We start from the raw sequence: 15000 nt of genomic DNA on the forward strand, positions 1-15000 counted from the left end.
CCAGGCAGCGACAGAAAACGAGAATGTAAACACGAAGAGAAATCCAGAGGAGGTTTGGTTGGCTTCACAGATAATGTACCGGACGTTGAAAGTAATCTGGTTGGGAAACCAGAGACCGGAAACAATTGTGTTCCACTAGATAGCAACGCGCAAATAGAAATCAAAACTACCAACTCACACGCACACACACTGGTAAAGAAACTGGGAACCTAGGAACCAGAAAAGGGCTTATTTCACTTCATAATATCATAACCCACCATAGCCTGGTCCGCTGATAACACTGAATTGTACAGTATCTTAAAAAAAAAAAATGTCCTGGCCACGTAGGAATTCACTCTTCATCTTTAGTTCAGCACGAAGTTCAAACTACACGTCGTGCACTGGCGTCCACGTACTTAATTCAAATGCCAGGACATTTTGAACAAGCGTTGAACAAACAGATGAATCGCGAAGGATGACCTGTGAGTTCGAGAGAACAGTATATGTACGTGAGTAATCTTCCTCAGTCGATGATGCTACATGCACATCCAGCACACAGTCAACACCACCAGTGGCCCGCCACACACACACACAGGCTACGCTGCCAACCTGGAATGCTGCTGTCTTTATCATCATGTGAGAGAGGCAGTGAGCGATGCCAGCATTCTCACCACTCGCTTATGGGGTCAGTCCCATGACATGTCTTCACAGGATATTCCTTTGTTACAAACACAAACACAAAAAGATAAAAGAATGTTTTTGACGCTTTATTAAATGTTTTTATCCGCGTCTACATTATCAAATTTATCTCTTTTTCTTAGACACCGTATAGTCGAAACACCGGATAGTGAAGAATCAGATAGTGAAGCAACGGATAGAGGTATCGGATAGTGAAACACCAGATAGTGAGATATAGGATAGTGAATCAATGGATAGCGAGGTATCGGATAGTTAAATATCGGATACTGAAACACCGGATAGTGAGGTATCGGACGGTGAATCAATGGATAGTGAGGTATCGGATAGTTAAATATCGGATAGCGAAACACTGGATAGCGAAACACGGGATTGTAAAATACCAGATAGCGGTGGCTGAGTGTAGACATCAATCAATTGTAACTAGAGAGACGTTGCCCCACATCAGGACACGGAAGCCAACATCTCGACCTAGCAACGGACGTCCAACTGACCATAAGAACCAGCAAGCAGTACACCCTCAGACCATCACCAGACCAACGTGCAAATTTCGCAACGGCCGTCCCTCTGGCCAGCACCAAAGGAATGAGAATAAAAGGACCTCCGGCACTACAGCTGAAGACCACAATGCGGCAGCTGCTATGGTGGATAAGGCAGCAGCTGCTCGGCCAAGGAAAGAAAAGATCCACTGAGGAAGAACACAGGCCACTGAGGAAGATTGACGCCTTATTACATGAGTGAAGTGAGAAGAGGCTGTGAGTGTACCCACCCACTCCTCCCTCAGGATATTGGGGCAGGATTTAAAGACAATAAATAGACAGATTTATAGATGGATGCACAGACAGATAAACAGACAGAGAGTAGGACAGAGGAACGGACTGACAGAAATCTGCATAAAGAGTCTGGGATATCCCATCCCATAAACTTTCCTACCACATTTGAGATCTAATTCAACGGGAAACAGTGAGACCGCCACAGAACTCCCAGGGAAGCACTGCAGTCTGCTTGTACCTTTCACTCCGTCTATCTACCGACCTGATACATCCCCTTATATCAATCATCATACGTCTCCCTCCGTTCCCACACAGCCAGTAGGGTCGCCCATACAGCCTAATCATACATTATTCTACCGTCGACATACGAGGGTACTAACCCAACCTGTACTGTGTTTGTATCCACGTAATGAATACATGGATCCCCTCAGCCCTCAGCTGTAATGTGCTCCACCTCGAGTGCCTGTCATGCCTTGCCCACAGGCCATAGCATGAGTGGTGATAGATAAGATGATGATTAACATCTAAATCATGTGAAGCAACGACGAAGGGAGTTTGAGGCACGGTGTTCCCTCAACCCAGTCCACCTTCACTTCCATCCTTCACGATACATGAGCCGTCGGGTAGAAAGCGTGAAAGCATCTTTATTAAGGCCGCCTCACTCACCAACACGCTTTTAAAAAAAGGTAAAAAAGTTAAAGCCATTAACCAGCATTTTCAAATGAAAGTCTGGCATCTTGTGAACGGTTGTGGGTCGCTCTTCCGATGGTTTACCAACTCCCATGTGCCACCACCTGTTTCCCTCCAGACTTGGTATTTCTTGAACCCATAGGATGAGGTTTAAATCCAGACCAAAACGATATCCCGGACACTGTCGTCACTTTCTCTATTACTTATAGCATTATTTACGAAGCCTTGAAACCATTTACGAAGCCTCAGGGCTATTCATGAAGCCTGGACGCTCTTTACGAAGCCTCGAAGCCGTTGACGAAGAAGCTATTTACGAAGCCTCGAAGCTATTGACGAAGAAGATATTTATGAAGCCTCGAAGCCATTAACGAAGAAGCTATTTACAAAACATCTAAGCTATTTCCGAAGCCTCGAAGCCATCTGCGACGCCTCTAAACTTTACAACGAGCGACGTCTCTTTCTACTTAACTGACAAGGATGAAAGTGGTCCAGCGGCCACCAACCAGGTCTTCTCGTCTATCTGTGACATCGTCTACCCCGACATCCTGGGGACGTAACCGCTGGCTCAGTCTTACACGTCACATACAGCCTATATCACTTCAGAGTGGATGATCTCTTCTTCTTCTTGTGATTCCAGAATAGCTACACTACGTAAGGGATTATGGTATAAAGTTCACTATGAGGGAGAGAACTTCACGATAATCAGATAAGGTTCATATCAGAGAGACTGCGAAGCTATAGACACACAGCTGAAGGGAACAGAGAAAATATATTAAAACGATAGAAGGTACTACATACACACACATACACACCCACACACACATACATAAACACACACACACACACACACACACACACACACACACACACACACACACACATACATATACATACACATCAACGTATACATACAATTCGTCTCCGGGTTCTGTATTGATATGTAATCACATACACACACATGCTAGTCTTCGTCTTAGTATATGTGTGTATACATACACAGAAGTAAAGACATAGACATACAAGTGACGGGGCGACACAAGTGTGAAATTCTCTCTCTCTCTCTCTCTCTCTCTCTCTCTCTCTCTCTCTCTCTCTCTCTCTCTCTCTCTCTCTCTCTCTTCCCGTCACACACAAATGGTAAACAGAGTGGCACGTCCGTCGGTCGAGACAGGAGAGTACCGTTAAGGTCAAGGGAAGCGGCTCCTCATGACGGCCCCCCTGGCCAGGCAGAGGTCTTACCTCCACCACCCAGCACCCTCCTACCACCTCACCACCCACTCCCTGACCCCGCCATCACACCGCCCACTCCCTCCTACCATCACACCGCCCACTCCTTGACTCCACCACACCGCCCACTCCCTGACCCCCAACATCTAATCCCTGGCCAACCACCCACCTCATGACCCACCACCCACTCTTTCCCTTTTACCATCCTCCCTCCTCCTCCTCCTCCTCCTCCCCTCAAACCAACCCATCCCTGCCCCTCTTCCACCCACGCCAGCTGCCCATCCACCTCAACACCTAATCCATCCAAGCCATAAGCATTATCTATCCATTATAAAGCAATTCAAAACATTTCCCATCATTTTGGTAGATCTTCAGTCACATTTGAAGGTAATTTTGGTCGAGGCGATGTTCGATAGATATGTTTACCCATCTGTATAGCATTTCACTACCACCACCATACCACCACCAACTCCACACCACCACCATCACCATCACACCACCAACACCACCAACCCCACACCACCAACCCCCCACCACCACTGCCTAAACATTCTCTCACGTTCTAGTCATTGCACACAGCTCATGCAAACCTCATCTCCAATAACAATTCCTTATTCCCACTCATCTTTTCATCTCCAGTCAACCTCCATATCCACTCAGCCCACCCCTAACCCCCGTCCACTCCCAAAAGCATCACAGATTAACGAGTGACACAAACAAGAGTGCGTGTGAGCAGACAAACTCAGCGTACACCCACTCTAATAACAACAACAACAACAACAACAATAATAATAATAATAATTATAATAATAATAAATAAATAAATAAATAAATAATAAATAAATAAATAAATAAAAGAACAAATAATATTGTTTTATTCACAACAGCTTTCTCTTTGTTTATGATAAACACATTTATCTATTGTTCATTGTGATCTCTCTGGCTGTTCCATCCAGTGCCTATCTAACACACTAATCATTCCACTAAGGAGCCAACCGACATACTAGTTATTCAACCCACTAGCGAGTCAACCCCACATACTAGTCACTCAACACACTAGGTGGCCAAACCATATGCTGGACATTCAACACACTAGGATGCCAACTCAAATGCTAGTTAATCAACACACTAGGTGCTCACACTTAACATACTAGTTATACTAACTTACTCAACACACTAGAAAGTCAACTCCTCAAACTAGTCATTCCACACACTAAGTAGGCATTTCACACGCTAATTGATTATCACACTCGGTGGCTAAACCAACATACTAGTTATACTAAGTTGATAAACATATTAGCGAGCAAAACGCCACTTACTCGTTTGCGACCTGGCAACAACACCAATAGGTTTAACGAACCCCGGGCTTCGAACCCCACCATGTGAACGAAGAGTTCGAGGTCTGGCAACAACACCAGCACCAAGTTTAACGAACCCCGAGCTTCGAACCCCACCATGTGAACGAAGAGTTCGAAGCCTGGCAACAACACCAGCACCAAGTTTGACGAACCCCGAGCTTCGAACCCCACCATGAGAGCGAAGACTGTAACCCAGCTGAGGTGGCAGCCTTTTACCTCCGTTCAATAATGTCGTCATCATCATCATCATCATCATCATCATCACCCTTATTCACAGACGTGGTGATCGCTCTCGGTTGAAACTCCCATCATCCGACCTCGAACAACCCGCGGTACGACCCTCTTCGAACAAGACCATACGACCGTTCGAGCAAGGCTGGATGGTTCTTTAGGTATGACTGTATATATGACGGAGTTGCGACTGGACGACCCTTTGGTCACGATGGTACGACCCTTTCATCAAGACGGTACGACTATTTGGGTTGACTTGGCATGTTGCTTTGAACACGATGGTACGACCATTTCAGTACGATTACTGTGACCCTCGAGGTAAGACGTTGTGGCCTCTGACCTGACCTCTACGGGGCAGATCAAAAGCCAGACCCTCATACCCAAAGGTGCAGGACGGTCGTGCCCAAGAATCGTACCGTCGTGCTCAAGGATCGCACCGTCGTGCTCAAGGATCGCACCGTCGTGCTCAAGGATCGTACCGTCGTGCTCATGGATCGTACCGTCGTGCTCAAGGATCGTACCGTCGTGCTCAAGGATCGTACCGTCGTGCTCATGGATCGTACCGTCGTGCCCGAGAATCGCACCGTCGTGCTCAAGGATCGTACCGTCGTGCCCAAGAATCGCACTGTCGTGCTCAAGTATCGTACCGTCGTGCTCAAAGATCGCACCGTCGTGCTCAAAGATCACATCGTCGTGATCAAAGATCGTACCATTGTGCTCAAGGAAAGGTTCAGAACTACAGAAAAGACAGGGTTGGAATCTCGTAACACGTAAAATTCAGCGTCGACATGGATTCTGAATATATATACAAAACAAATGAACATCAGGAAGGCTGTATATGATCCAACGCCTTCCAGAAGCAATTCTATTCTTCTCTGTGGGAAGTGTGTTAAGTTAATCGGGAGATAGAGGAAGTTGGAACCTAACAATCAAGGACATGAAACCATAAAACGGGGGCCTGAATGCTACGATTTGCTCTCTCTCTCTCTCTCTCTCTCTCTCTCTCTCTCTCTCTCTCTCTCTCTCTCTCTATCTATCTATCTATCTATCTATCTATCTATCTCCTTTCTTTGAAACAGACGATAAGGACTAACAAAAGTGAATATATTTTCACAGAGTTGTAGCAAAATTTCTAACACATCTAGCAATGTTAGCGATGGGAGGACATTAATGTTGAGAAAGAGAGTACAGTCGGAGATATAGACTAGTAACTGGGATACAGTATGTGTTCGACCAGCTATTGACCCATCAAACGAACAGGCTCGTCATGCTTCTGCTTCAATTCCACCTAAACCCTTCAACACGGTTGTGTGTACGACCCTCAAGCACGACTTTACGACCCTTAAGCACAACGGAGCGACCCTTGAGGCATGATGAACTAGTGTGGCCAGACCACCATACCCAAGGGTCGTGCCGTCACGCTCAAGGGTCGTACCATCATACCCAAGGGTCGTGCCGCCATGCTCAAGGGTCGTACCATCATACCCAAGGGTCGTGCCGCCATGCTCAAGGGTCGTACCATCATACCCAAGGGTCGTGCCGCCATGCTCAAGGGTCGTACCATCATACCCAAGGGTCGTGCCGCCATGCTCAAGGGTCGTACCATCATACCCAAGTGTCGTGCCGCCATGCTCAAGGGTCGTACCATCATACCCAAGGGTCGTGCCGCCATGCTCAAGGGTCAGTACCATCGTGCTCATAGGTCGTACCGTCCTGCAGAGGCACACTTCAAAATTGCCAGTTCCAAAGTGACACTCACAGATGAAGGAAGAATCGCATGATGACCCTTCCCTACAGCTAAAGGTGAGGGATGCTGTCATCACCTGTAAGTCAACACACAGTTGGGCCCACAAAATCTGCACCAGGATCTCAGAGTACCAGTGAATTTCCGCCCATGATAGCTCCTCTGGTCTGAACTTTCCAAATAAAGACGCGTTGAATTGAACTGATTATAAAGAGCAAATACTGCAACTGTTCTGAGATGTTCTACCGTCACCAAATCACAATAATCAACGAAAGTCTTCATAACATTAACATTGGAATGAACTTGACAAACATACCTAAGATCCGTGGCTGGGTGGAGAGGCGAGACACACCGCGATGGAGATTTCAACGTAACAAGAACTACCAATCCAAACGTCTCACCTGCAATATAACAGAAGACAGTCAGTATACAGATAGGGTAATATATGATGATAGGGTAGTATACACACACACACACACACACACACACATATATATATATATATATATATATATATATATATATATATATATATATATATATATATATATTATGTCCTACAATTGTAAGATTCGAACCCCGCACCATTTCTGTGGTAGCTGGTTCCTCTAACGAACAAGCTATACTGCCCATAAGTAGTTAGTGTACCCAGCTACCACACAAATGGCAAGACGTTCGAATCCTTGTTGATGGAAGGCATTGCGAGTTTGTACTGTGTGTGTGTGTGTGTGTGTGTGTGTGTGTGTGTGTGTGTGTGTGTGTGTGCCAGAATAGCATTCCCTCACTAGTCTCAGAAAAGACGACAGTTCAGGCGCCCCCTGCTCGAGATCAACTCATTTAAAATCTGAAGCTTCGCTGCCTGGCAGGAGGCGGCGCGCGACCACTCCTCGAGAAGAGAAGAAGAAATGTACGACTTCGAGTATTCAACTGAGGCTAAGAACTTCGCTGTCGCCAAAGAACGAGCGAACACTTCTCGCGAAGCACAAAGCGCTCGACTTCGAAGTCCTCCCATACGCATAGACTCAGCTCCGCTGGTGACGAGAAAGATTGCGAGTCTTGGGATGCGGGGCTTCCAGGTCTCCCGCTGTGCGGTCAGTGGACGTTGAGTCAATAACTCCTGTGCCCTCCCTAACGAGGCTCTCCACCGCCTCCCTGTTGACACTGTGTCTCTCAGGGGCCGCGGTGTATATCACGGGCGTAAACACAAGAGCCATATGAAGGACGGACGCAGGGAGCTGATGGGAAGGACACATCACAGAAGACCCGATGGTCCATGACGGGATTATCTGCTGGAGGACAGTCCATGAGAAAGCTCAGTAACAGAGGACCTGATGGTCTATGACGATATGGAAGACAGTAACTGTATCCCCTTACTTCATTATACATGGAGACCTGACAGTAAAGTAGGATGGCTTATAAGAAGGGGGGGATGATGTTCGAGGAAAACTGGAATGAAGACGAATTGTATAAGAAGGAACACGAGAGCACAGAATTACTGAGAATGAGAAGGAGACAGAGAGGAAGACAGAGTGATAATCATGATACAACACTTAAACAACTATGTCATTACAGAATGTACGTTCGAGAAAGTAATGTTTGAAGGAAGAATAAAGACAATGAAAATTATGAACCTGGTGCACACGAAGAGGAAAGACAATCACAAGCAAAGGAAAGCAAACAGGTCATCAGAAAATGACCCAGAGAAAACATGGCTCAGTCAACACTCCAGACAATACGAGGGGCGCTCTCCACGGCCCCGGACCACTGGACAGACAAACACAGACGCGGTGAAGGGGGGAGGCGATGGGTCATGCGGGGAGAGAGAGAGAGAGAGAGAGAGAGAGAGAGAGAGAGAGAGAGAGAGAGAGAGAGAACCTACGACGAGATATCACCACCAGCCAGGGTTAGTACATCGTGCACGTATTATGAAAATGATAGAAGAAAATTAAATCAAGCAAAAAAAAAAATGTAATATACAGTATCAAAAGAAAACCGAGAAACAATCTGAGAAAAGGGATAAAACAGATTACGAAAAGAATTACACCCAAGTTCTTAACACAAACAAAAGACTTCCAAAAAACTGCTCTTTTTTTTCTCTCTCTTTAAATCCAGGAACTGTGGCACAGATATGTCCGACAAGGTATTAGAGGCCCGGACAACAGTGTGATATCTGGTCTGCAATCTAGGTGTCAAAAGACAGGAAACTTAAACTGGATGGCCACTGAACACAACATCGCTCTGGCCGATCAGAACTTGACGAACTGTTTAAACTGACTGAGAAACTGACGAGATGTTTAACTTGAGTGGTTTATTGTTGGTAATAAATGCTTCTGATCATCTTCACTATGTCACACGCCACTAACGACGTTTCCCTGTACAAGCGGCTTTACGATCATTCGCTGCAATACAATACTAAGAGTCTAGGATACTGTACTGTCCTCCAGCAGATAACCTCGTCATGGACCATCAGGTCTTCTGTTATCTGCCCTTCCCATGTACTGTCCTCCAGCAGATAAGCTCGTCATAGACCATCAGGTCTTCTGTTATCTGTCCTTCCCATGTACTGTCCTCCAGCAGATAACCTCGTCCTAGACCATCAGGTCTTCTGTTATCTGTCCTTCCCATGTACTGTCCTCCAGCAGATAACCTCGTCCTAGACCATCAGGTCTTCTGTTATCTGTCCTTCCCACATAATGCCACAAATGGAACCTGATTCATCACGTGTGTTTCCTCTCGCCTCCCTCCCCACCATCCTCCTCCACCTCCCACCACACACGCACTCTGGACGATCCCCCCCCCCCTCTCCCCTTTCCTCCAACCCTCCCGCCATCCCTCCACCCCTCCCCATGCCTCCAGCCCTCTGGGGATGAGTCAACACCTGTTTGTTTATTTTGGAAAGAGGCCGCCTCGCCTGGCCTGCTGCCGCTGCTGCTGCCCAAGACTGATGTGCCTCCATCATCACCAGCCACCACCACCTTGTCCCACGTAACAACGTGAGGCCTGGTGTCTGCTGGTTCAGGGGATACCTGATGAGTAAGGTGGTGGAGATGGACAGCGCATCGCCTTGAGGAGCATGTGAGGCTACCCCCTGTTGCTTCTTGTCCTTTACAGTGGCATATACATTGGCTACGTGACCACCACTGCTGATAAAATTTATAAAGTGGCTACATGACCGCCACTGCTGATACAGATGGTAATATGACCACCACTGCTGATACATCTGTTTATATGACCACCATTGTTGATACAGCTGGATACATGATCACCACGGCTGATGCAACTGTTTATATGACCACCATTATTGATACAGTTAGATACATGGCCACTACTGCTAATACATCTGTTTATATGACTACCACTGCTGAAACATCTGGCTGCACGACCACCACTGACATACGGATAAATTCTAACTCTTTAGACACACCAGCAGCCAAATACACGTTAACACTCACCGGAGGACACATATCCCTCCCTGCTGCACCCTGGCACCTACACAGCACTCCCTCCTACTCCCGACCACCTACACAGCATCCCTTAAGCGCTCAGTAAGGCCTGCACAGCACCACCAGAATTCTACACACACCAACTCACTTAAGCACCTAAACACCAACTAGATCCTGTATATATAAATCCTATAGCACCAGTCAGACTCAGGATCAATCTAGCATACTCTATGCCCAACAGGAACTCGATCCTATCTAGAGTATATCAAGAGTCATTTATTCTTCATCCTAAATGGCATCCAGCACCCTTCGGGAGCTGATAACGGGTGCTGAGCACCTCTCATGACCGACGAGCAGGTATCTGACACCGTTGAGAATTACCTGTCGCGTCTTGGCCCCTATTGAAATGCTATGCTGAGACACTTAACATGCCAGGAGAGACGACACGGGCAACTGAATGCCCTAGTCAAAATCATCTCATTTACAGTATATATATATATATATATATATATATATATATATATATATATATATATATATATATATATATATATCCTAGCCTAAGCCAGGTACAAATTCTATCCACCAGCCCCTAGTGGAGGATGAACAGCTGGGTTGACTGCGGACCGACTGGCGCGATCAATATTCGAATCTAAGGTGGCTTGACCCCGGGCGGTCCATGAATGCGTAACGGTCAACGACTCTACACCACAGAGGTGGGGCGTTAAGCTAATGATAACCATAAAAGATACGCAGACCAATGGGGTACGAGAAAGAGAGCGGCCACGAAGGCAGCCAACACTACATGTCGTAAACATGACCATCTTGGAGGAAACAAAAGACAAACAGATAAGAAAAAAGAACATGGTAGATATCTATTTCAGCTCCTTAGTTGTGAGGAAAATGAATTCCACAGCTCGCTTCTTGAAAAGCGAGGAGGGTTAGATAACATTCAACCTCGTGTGGCTGTCTCCACACAAAAACTATGAACAGGAGCGGCCAGGTGAGTCCTCGAACCCAGGCGTTAGTGGTTGAGACACACGCATATATCTCACGACAGCGGTGGTCGAAATAATCCCTGTGGAACAAAGAGAGCGAAGCAACGTCACGGCAGATGGCAAGGAATGGTTCAAGAGAAGTAATGGTCGGAGAGATAATAGGGCGGAAGGCTTTTGATTTCACATAGGTTAAGAGATATGAGAGAGAGAGAGAGAGAGAGAGAGAGAGAGAGAGAGAGAGAGAGAGAGAGAGAGAGAGAGAGAGAGAGAGAGAGAGAGAGAGATGGTACAGGATGTGCAGAGGAATACCGGAGAAGAGAAGAGAGAGAGAGAGAGAGAGAGAGAGAGAGAGAGAGAGAGAGAGAGAGAGAGAGAGAGAGAGAGAGAGAGAGAGAGAGAGAGAAGTGAAATACCTTGGAAGCAGAAGGCGTACTGAGCTGGCTCTCTCGTGCAATCTCCGTCAGCACGACTGTGTTGATTTTCATAGAGTACGACGGTAAGACCACCTGAAACACGACGGAACGACCCCTGAAGCAGGAGTGTACGACCACTTGAGCTCGAAGGCACGACACCTGGAGCACGACGGTACGACCCCCTCAGCATGAAAGCGAGACCCTTGAGTACGACAGAACGACCTTTCGGTACCCTGGGCGTGATCTTCGACAAAAGCAAAGCCATCACATGCAAGGGTCGTACCATTGTGGACAAGGGTCGTACCATCGTACTCAACCGACGTACCATCGTGGACAAGGGTCGTACCATCGTGGACAAGGGTCGTATCATCGTAGACAAGAATCGTACCATCGTGGACAAGGGTCGTACCATCGTAGACAAGGGTCGTACCATCGTAGACAAGGGTCGTACCATCGTGGACAAGGGTCGTACCATCGTACTCGACCGTCGCACCATCGTGGACAAGGGTCGTACCGTCGTGTTCACAGGGCAGAAGAAAAACTATATCTGAGGCCTACATGTTGTTACAGCTGCTATGTGCTATTACAGGCCCTTACAGGCTGCAAATAGACTGCTTCCACGTTGATATAGACGGGTACAGGCTGTTAAAAACTGGTGTAGGTTATTACAGACTACTACAGCGAACAGTCTGCCAAAGAATGTGGTAGCCTGCCAGAGGATGTTACAGGCTACAGCAGGATGTTACGGGCTGCTATAGGCTGTTACAGAGAGCTACAGGCTATTCAGACCCACTGTATGAACCAGTCATCTACGCCTTGCAAGCACAAAATGAAACAAATGGTTTGGTTCGTTTCAGAATAAGAAATCTAATTAAAACATCGACAACAGGGGAAAAAAAAAAGAACATCTGCTATTGGATCATTTTAATAGTACCGTAATCACATACAGACTGAATGAACACCACAAAGGCCCCGGATAACTGAACACCAAAGGCCCCGGATAACTGAACACCAAAGGCCCCGGATGACTGAACACCACAAAGGCCCCGGATGACTGAACACCACAAAGGCCCCGGATGACTGAACACCACAAAGGCCCCGGATGACTGAACACCACAAAGGCCCCGGATGACTGAACACCACAAAGGCCCCGGATAACTGAACACCACAAAGGCCCCGGATAACTGAACACCAAAGGCCCCGGATGACTGAACACCACAAAGGCCCCGGATAACTGAACACCAAAGGCCCTGGATGACTGAACACCACAAAGGCCCCGGATGACTGAACACCACAAAGATCCCGGATGACTGAACACCACAAAGGCCCCGGATGACTGAACACCACAAAGGCCCCGGATGACTGAATCGAACCAGAGGTAACCTAACCGAACCAACTCGACCACTGATGTGATTGTGAACCCGACCTCATCAGCAGCTCTGACGTCACGCTTGGCCGAAGGCAACCAGAAATTCCCAGGAAGGTCTAAGACCACACACACACACACACACACACACACACACACAAACCTTCGTGTTGCAGTGGTTAGCGTTACTGACCGTCACGCATCCACGGGTCGCCTGAGATCAAATCTGCATTGGTTCGAATCCTGGTCGAGGCAGCCAGTCCACAATGCATCCAGCTGGTCATCCTCGCTTCGGGGCTGGTCGATACAATGGATATCTAGCATAGTTCAGTGTGTGTGTGTGTGTGTGTGTGTATGTGTGTGTGTGTGTGTGTGTGTGTTCATACACTGGTACATATATATAAACCTTGGTACATATATACAAAGTTAAGAGACGGGACAACACAAGTATAAAGCTCTCCCACCGTAACACACACACACACACACACACACACACACACACATACACACACACACACACACACACACACACACACACACACACATACACCATACTTACAACTTTTAAGTTTACAAACCACTTTGGAGGCGTCATTAGTGAACACTTTTTCGAAAGACAGAAGGACAGAGCAACCACAACACGAAATCAAACGAGAAACTTGACAGAAAAATATCTAAAGATGGACTTTTACAGCATAAGGTCGGTGGATGAACGGGATAAACTTAAGCTCTGAGACAGCGAATTAAGACAGCAAACTAAGGTTTAAAGAGTTGTATAATAGTTGAAAAGGTTCAAGAGATGGGACCCCACGAGTGTAGAACTCCCTCATATACAATAGAATCTTTTTCTTTTTATTAGGTTCCAGTCAAGAACAAAAGTTCAAATCATGGCCGAGTCTTAAATGAAATACAGAAAAAATATTATAAAATGGAATAAAAAATCACATCAAACTACATTAAAAAAAAAATAGGTAGTTACGTATATGATTCCACAAGTCCCTATTCCTCTCACTTTCTACCACTCTCACTTCCTTATCAGAGCTTCAGCAAGCACATCCCTCACACATCTCGTTTAACTCTCACTTTCTTCATATATTTGATTAAAAGCATTGCTCTCATAAGTCACTTTCTCTTTCTCTCACCTCCTCACCACAGCTCCAGCACATCCCTCACATATCGGGTACGTCTTTACGTCACATCCCCACTCACCACATCCCAGTAAACATCAAGGACAATATACCTATGTGATGTCCTTAGACCCCCAACTTCTGCAGCCGCTAAATACCCACGAATGAAGGAAATAAAGACAATGAGGAGAAGAGAACTAGAGTCATGTTGGTGGCGAGCCTCCAGACCTACCACTGGAAACAATAGTGTTAGATGTGGTCTTAGAATCTATACTCAATACCTGAAGAAGGTGTTCGATAAGCCCCCCTCCCTAACCTCACACATCCATCCACCTCACAACCTCCTCTTTGGAAACGTGTTTAGCTGCAACAGTCCTAAATCTTCAGTCCTCATACATAAGATACTCATAGAAGTGTGTCATCTACAATATGGGACCCAAGCTGACGAGATCAAGCCTCATATCATCAGGCGGACCCGTCATGCAGGAGTACTTCATCTTGTATAACATAAGACAATCAATTTCTTATCAGCGTTCAAAGTAGGAGCCACTGAGGTATCGTGTCGTTCCAAGGGTCTGCCTCACTTCGACTCACCACAGCGGAAAGTATTTCCACATTGAAGTGCCTCTGTGGCCCTCGTGAAAGTATATCTGATGAGAATATTCTCACTAAAGTACAATTTTTACATGAAGTTATCAACCCAAAGACACCATGATAGAGAGAGGGAGCGACCACACCAAACACTCCAGCACCGTCTTCATGAATGCAATCAGGGTGATTCGAAGCGTTCCGAACTGCCTCCATTTTCTTTCTTTCTTTACTTTCTCTTGACGCTTTTTTTTCTCTCTTTTACATAACTATAATAATCTCACCGTCAACTATGCGATTTCCCTTTCTAAAAGTTGCATTTAAAAAGCTTCAACTCACACAGGGCAAATTCAGAGTCCACGAGTCA

The 15000-nt window shown here is 46.4% G+C and overlaps 2 protein-coding genes across 2 annotated transcripts in view; both read right to left on the reverse strand.

Moving 5' to 3' along the window:
* The window catches only part of LOC139746021 (rho GTPase-activating protein conundrum-like), a 361826-nt gene that overhangs the window by 181618 nt on the left and 165208 nt on the right, over positions 1-15000 (reverse strand). The window lies entirely within an intron of this gene.
* LOC139746022 (uncharacterized) overlaps positions 1-15000 on the reverse strand; it is a 238593-nt gene that overhangs the window by 43946 nt on the left and 179647 nt on the right. Inside the window, exon 5 of the mRNA XM_071656824.1 lies at positions 7015-7099. Within this exon, the coding sequence (XP_071512925.1) occupies positions 7015-7099 (85 nt within the window). The remainder of the gene's footprint in view (positions 1-7014; positions 7100-15000) is intronic.

This window comes from Panulirus ornatus, chromosome 63 (assembly GCF_036320965.1).
Source record: "Panulirus ornatus isolate Po-2019 chromosome 63, ASM3632096v1, whole genome shotgun sequence".
Lineage (NCBI taxonomy): Eukaryota > Metazoa > Arthropoda > Malacostraca > Decapoda > Palinuridae > Panulirus > Panulirus ornatus.